This window comes from Dama dama, chromosome 5, assembly GCF_033118175.1.
Source record: "Dama dama isolate Ldn47 chromosome 5, ASM3311817v1, whole genome shotgun sequence".
Lineage (NCBI taxonomy): Eukaryota > Metazoa > Chordata > Mammalia > Artiodactyla > Cervidae > Dama > Dama dama.
The window spans coordinates 66767250-66773249 of NC_083685.1; the positions used below are offsets into that span (position 1 = coordinate 66767250).

Sequence of the window (6000 nt, forward strand, 5' to 3'; positions counted from 1 at the left end):
GTGGGAGGGGGGTTCAGGATGGGGAACACAAGTACACCCATGGCTGATTCATATCAATGTATGGCAAAAACCACTACAATGTTGTAAAGTAATTAGCCTCCAATTAAAATAAAAACAATTTAAAAAAAAAAGAACACAGCTGCTTTTGGAGCGGCAGAATTTAGCACAGCGGTAGGGGAGGTCAGAACCCAGGTAAAAGAGTGATCAGCAAGAAGGGGTGGGGCATATGCCTTCACTTGGAGAAAGAAAGGAGACAGGATATGGAGGACTTAGGACTCTATACTTGGCTGGTACCGAGAACTCTCCCATTATACTCACCACTGCCTCTCCAGCACCAAGACCTAGTCCTGGAATAGGTACCCAAGAAATACTGTTCATGGAATGTTGCTTATTCAGTGAATGCTGTTGTTTGATTAAGAAAATGAACTAGTCAATGAATATAATACTAATATTTGAGGAAGGATGAGAGAATAATCTTGCTATAGCATGTGTGTGATTCAGGCATGCAGGCTGGAGTTACACTGTCTGAAGATCTAGTTGCAAGATAAAAGCTGTTGATGCAGTTCTCATCTGTTGGATTTAGTGTGGGGCAGAGAGTGGCAGTCCCACCAGTGAGAGAGGCTGAAGTCAGTCTCTTTGACAGTCATCTGAAGAAAAAGGGAGTCTTTCAGTACTGGACATTAAAACTCAGAGGAAAACACCAGGACAAATGCAGAACAGAAATCCCTCCCTGCCATGAGCATGAGGGCATCAAGACATGCTGAAAGGAGATCCTGGGGGTGGGGGTGGGGGAGCAAGTTGTCGAGAAGGGGCTCTCCATGTGGAGGGCAGTGGAGAGCAAGGAACTAAAAACCCAGATGAGTGCCCTCAGGGCTGGGAAAACCCTTTCGGGCTAGAGGACACCCAACTCAGGCTACTGGTTCTTGTCCTCTGTATTAAATCTGTTTGTTCTGAACCACACTTCAAGTCTTTGGAAAGTTCCAGTCTGGGTCTGAGACTATGGAAGGGTTCGGCCAGCACTGGTGACCCTAAGTGGCAGTAAGAGCAGAAAAAGCCCAGGGATTAGTGCTTCAGACTAAACACTGAGACATCTTCAAGGTTCGGAGTTTATTTTATTAGGTGACATGATATTCCCCTACAGGGAATCCAAGAAAGGGCTTTTTCTCCCTCCTGTTGTTTCTCATTTTGTTTTTTCTTTGATTCTGACCAAGGAGAGTTGAACAATTATGAGATCTAGAGAGAGAAAGCTGGTAAAGGAGAACAGAAAGGTTCGGCTATAAGAACTGATAGAATGTAATTAAACAAAGCCCCAGGAGAAAGGAGAGGCCACGAGATCCAGAGAGAGCTGGGACGGTTTGTTTTCACAAAGCAATATAAAGAAACATCGAGAGCAAAGAGATGGCGAGCAAACGGAGGACAGGTGAGAAGCTGAGGGACAGAGTCAGCCAGAGAGCTGACACAGTGCAGAAAGTTCACACAGCTGCTGTGGCGAGGCCGCCAGAGGACTGTGGATAAGCCGGTCTCTGCAATCTAGAGGGCCTCAACTGTTGGAGTTTCCAGACATGCTAATCAGCACCATTTAATAGTATCAATACCCACAGCAATATTTGGTAACCTGAAGGGTTTTTTTTTTTTTTTTTATTGAAGATGCACTCTTACACTTGAGCCATGTTCAGTTCACCATAATGGATCCAGATCCACATATCAAGTCATAATAATGGGATAAGCTCACATGTCATGGCACAGTCATCTCACAATTTTAAAAAGATTCTAGTCAAAGGAATTACAGTGACTCCACTCTGCTTATTTTTCTTCAAATAGAGTCAAGTTGTACTGTTTTGTACCAAGACCTTTAAGCTCTTTCAGATGAAAGAAATCTTAGCAATTATCTAGTCCAACCTCTCAACTCTAATGACTTCACTTTTTGACAGCTGTGGCAGACCCGATCAGTCCCCACCGGCAGCCTTGTGTTCCTCTCCATTTCTTAGCCACCTTTGCGGTACACCATATAGCTAAGCTCTGACCAGCAGAACACTGATGGATCCAATCTAAGTCGCCCCCAGATCTGACCCTACCTTGGATGGAGAAGGACCAGCCAACCCTCATCACAGCAGACTGCCTCAGATGTAAATAAACTTCCACCAGCATTCACAGATCTACCTCTTTCAGCAGCAAGCATTAATTGATTTTCAAGCCTTCTTTTAATTACCTAACAACTAATGAGTTGCCAATCATGCCAGAGAAAGTGGTAGAGATTATTATGTATACCACTTATCTAATGTAACAACAGATACAAAGGATTAAAAAAAGACAGCAAAGCAGTCAGGTAACTCATGTTTAAAATATAGTGGCATCTTAAATTATCTGAATATTATTGAGACATGACTTATAAGGCCTAAAGCCTCACCCCCTAAGAACCAAGAAGTAAGCTACAGAGGTCTTAAAACAACCCAGCCTGAGAGCTAAATGGCACTTTACAGCTTTGATCACTAGTTAGGCTCTCAGGCTAGAGTTATTCACTCAAATCATCTTGGTGTAAATAAAAGTTTTGGAAATCCAGTTTGTTATCTCACATCAGATAACTTCAGATAACTACTAGGAAATCAGAAGCCATAAGAATTACTGCTAGAAGGGTGCATATTACAACATTCTGAGATCCATTTGTAAAGGATACCACCCACTTTATAAAGGATGACTGAGACTCACCCCTCCTCAGTCTTGAAGACATCATTGGAGGATTCAGCCCACAACCGGTAAAAATGACTTGGTATCCTCAACTAGTTCTTGTAAGTTTCCAAAGAAGGTAGGACTATCTGTAGTAAGTCTCCGTAAATGGTTACTCGAAAGAGTTTCAGTGTTTAAGGCCACACACTTGCTTATTTGAGAAAACGACATGTGAGGGCCACCTTCCTCCCCCAGCGTGCACATAATGATGTTCAAATACACACGATACTGCCATCGGTACACTGTTCAGAAGCAAAGCTGAGAACGGGTGGGTCCTCCCAAACCAATTTGGGTGCTCAGATACAGAGAGAGGGAAGTCAGAATTCCGTAGGAAAAATCAAGATCCAAGTATCATGTGAAGCAGAAAAGATCTTAAGTGACCTTTCAGTTCAAGCCCCAGCAGAAGGGCTAGATTCCAGGAGGGCACCCATTCTTCTCCCTGCAGAGCAGGAACCAGAGCCCATGTCCTCTGCTTTCTGAGCTTGAGTATAACTATCCACATCACACACAAAAAAATCCTTTCTGAACTTACTCACAGCTCCTCCATCCCTTCCCAGGTCTCCCCTTGATCCACAGGCCTGATGCGCTCACCTGCAGAAAGCAGTGCCCAACTGCGGTGTGTTCCGGGAGCGTGGCGTTGTACACCTGCTTCAGGAAAACGGGCTCGTTGTCGTTCACGTCGTCCACGGCGATGCTCACCAGGCAGGTGGCCGAGAGTGGGGGCTCTCCGAGGTCGTGGGCCACCACTCTCAGCTCTATGGCCTCCTGGGCCTCCCGGTCCAGGCTCTGGGCGGTGCTGATCACACCACTCTCGGGATCAATGCTGAAGGCCTGCCGGCACTCAGCGGGGGGCCTCGGAGCCTCCGGGTTGCAGAGAGCGGGGAGAGGGAGCAGCGCGTAGCGCAGCCTGGCATGGTCGGTGCCAGGCTCATCTGCGTCCGAGGCGCTGACGCGCAAGACCGCGGTGCCGGGAGCCGCGGCCTCGGACACCGAGGCCCAGTAATGCTCCTGGCTGAATAGAGGCGGCTGATCATTGAGGTCAGCAACCCGGAGCAGCAGCGTCTCCTCGGTGCTCAGCGGCGGGGATCCCGCATCCGTGGCCACCAGTCGCAAATCATACAGGTCTCGGCTCTCCCTATCTAGGGGCCCCTCGACGCAAAGGAAAAATACCCCTGGGGAGCCTCCGGACCGCAGCACAAAGGCTCCCTCACCGCCCTCCATGGTCAGCGAGACGCTCCCGACCCCGAGGCCTCCACCGAGCTCCCCGGCGGCCTCCTCGTCCTTCTCTGGGTCACCTTCCGCGTCTGACACGGAGACCCGAGCCACATAGTCGCCGACTCGAGCGCCCTCGAAGACGCGTGCAGCGCCTCCCTCCGTGAGGAAAAGAAGATGAATGGCGGGCCGGTTGTCATTCACGTCCAGCACCGCGATGGACACGCGCACGGTGGCGACCTCGGGCTCCGCGCCTCCGTCGCGGGCCTCCACCACCAGCTGGTGCCAGGCCTGCGCCTCGCGGTCCAGCGGCCTCTGCACCCGCACCACGCCACTCAGCTCCTCCACCACGAAGTAGGCCGCGTCGCCCAGCGTCCCGCCGCCACCCGCTGCCCCGGGCGCCTGCCGGGAGCGGATGCTGTAGCGCACGTGGCCGTTGGGGCCCAGGTCACGGTCGGTGGCGCGCACGCGACAGACCTCGGTGCCCGGCCGAGCGTCCTCGCGCACCGCGGCGCGGTACTCGCTCTCCTCAAAGACCGGAGGATTGTCGTTCTCATCCAGCACGCGCAGTTCCACTCGCAGGCGGCCGGTGCGCCGCGGACGACCGCCGTCCCAAGCCTCGATCTGCAGCTCGTGTGCCGCCACCGCCTCTCGGTCCAAGCGCCGAAGCAGCACCACGTCCAGGGGCTCAAGGGACGACGAGGACGGCGGCGACGGTGGCGACCCCGGGGCCCCGTAGCGCAACTGGAAGAAAGGTCCTGCGGGGTCCTCAGGCAGGTTGGACGGTTGCACCAGGGTGTAGCCCTGTATGCTGAAAAGCCCAGCGTCCGGGTCTCGGGCGCCTGGCAGGCGGAAGGCGGTACCTGGTGGGCTGAGCTCCGAGACGTTGAGTTGCAGGGAGTCCAGAGGAAAGCGGGGCGAGTGATCGTTCACGTCGTTGACTCGGATCTCCACCTGCACCACCGCGCCCAGTAGCGTGGCGGCCACGAAGCTGTAGTGGTCGCGCCGCTCGCGGTCCAAGCGCCGCGCCGTGCAGATAATGCCTGTGTCCGGGTGCACTTGGAAGTCGTCCAGCAGCGGAGAGTCATCGGAATCCTCCGAAAGAAAGAAGCCGCCCCCCTCTTGCTGCTGCTGCGTAGCCGGCAGCCCCGCGCGGATGTCGCCGACCAGAGTGTCCGGAGGAAGGCCCTCGTCCACGGAAAGGCTGAGGTTGAACACCTGGGCAGACGAGCCCGAGGCCGCCCACAGCCACGCGTGCACGTAGAGCCGAAGCAGGAAGCGCTGCGCCCCGGCGCCGCCGCCCTGCCTCCCGCGGGGTGACCCTCTGCTTCCAGGGAGCAGGAGGCGCTTCCAGGCTGGACGACCTTCACCCATCCTCCGCCCTGAAGGGCTCTTGTCTCCGCCAGCTCCTTGGGAAGGCTCCCGGGTAACTGCTGGCTTGTGGTGGAGTGGCAGAAAAATCCAGGAGCCTCTTCGGTGTCTGAGCCAAAGAAGAAAAGACTTTGTTTGGCAAACAAACCGACAGACGCAGGAGTTCCCGCGGTTACATCTGCAACTGGTGAAGACGTCCTCCGCCCGCAGCTCGCGCAGACAGGCCGGGGGAGCTCAAGCCGCTTCCGCCGCTGTCAGCCACCTTTTGAGCCCCTGGATTTCTTTATACGAGTCTCATCTCATTTTCTCTCTCCTTTTATTCCTTTTACATCTGTTCCTTGTTGGGCTCTGCTGGTCGTTTCCCCCTGGTAAAGTCAGGTGCATTATTTCCTTTGCCAAAAAGGATGAAATTATTTAAAGCGAGCGCACCGGAGAAGGTGGGGGTCGGGCCGGGGAAAAGGGGAAGGTAAGGATGCGAGGGCGCGGGGCCGGAGCGGGAGGGAGGAAGGGAGAGGCGGATCCGACTGCGGCGCAGTCTGCGGCTCCGGGGCGGCCGCGCCCGCCGCGTCTCGGGGCGCCCGGGACCGCGCGCCTCCCCCCGATTCTCTGCGCGCGGTGACGCGCCGCACACCCCGGCGAACTCCCACCTGCGAGGCGCAGCTGCAGCCGGGCACGTTCCTGGTCAGGCTGGGG

At 54.1% G+C, this 6000-nt stretch overlaps 1 protein-coding gene across 1 annotated transcript in view; it reads right to left on the reverse strand.

Annotated features, from left to right (window-relative positions):
* The window catches only part of DCHS2 (dachsous cadherin-related 2), a 332448-nt gene extending 326757 nt beyond the window's left edge, over positions 1-5691 (reverse strand). Inside the window, exons 1-2 of the mRNA XM_061140717.1 lie at positions 5637-5691; positions 3316-5540 (exon numbers count right to left, since the gene is read on the reverse strand). Coding sequence (XP_060996700.1) covers positions 3316-5540; positions 5637-5691 — 2280 coding nt within the window. The remainder of the gene's footprint in view (positions 1-3315; positions 5541-5636) is intronic.
* Positions 5692-6000: the final 309 nt, after the last annotated feature.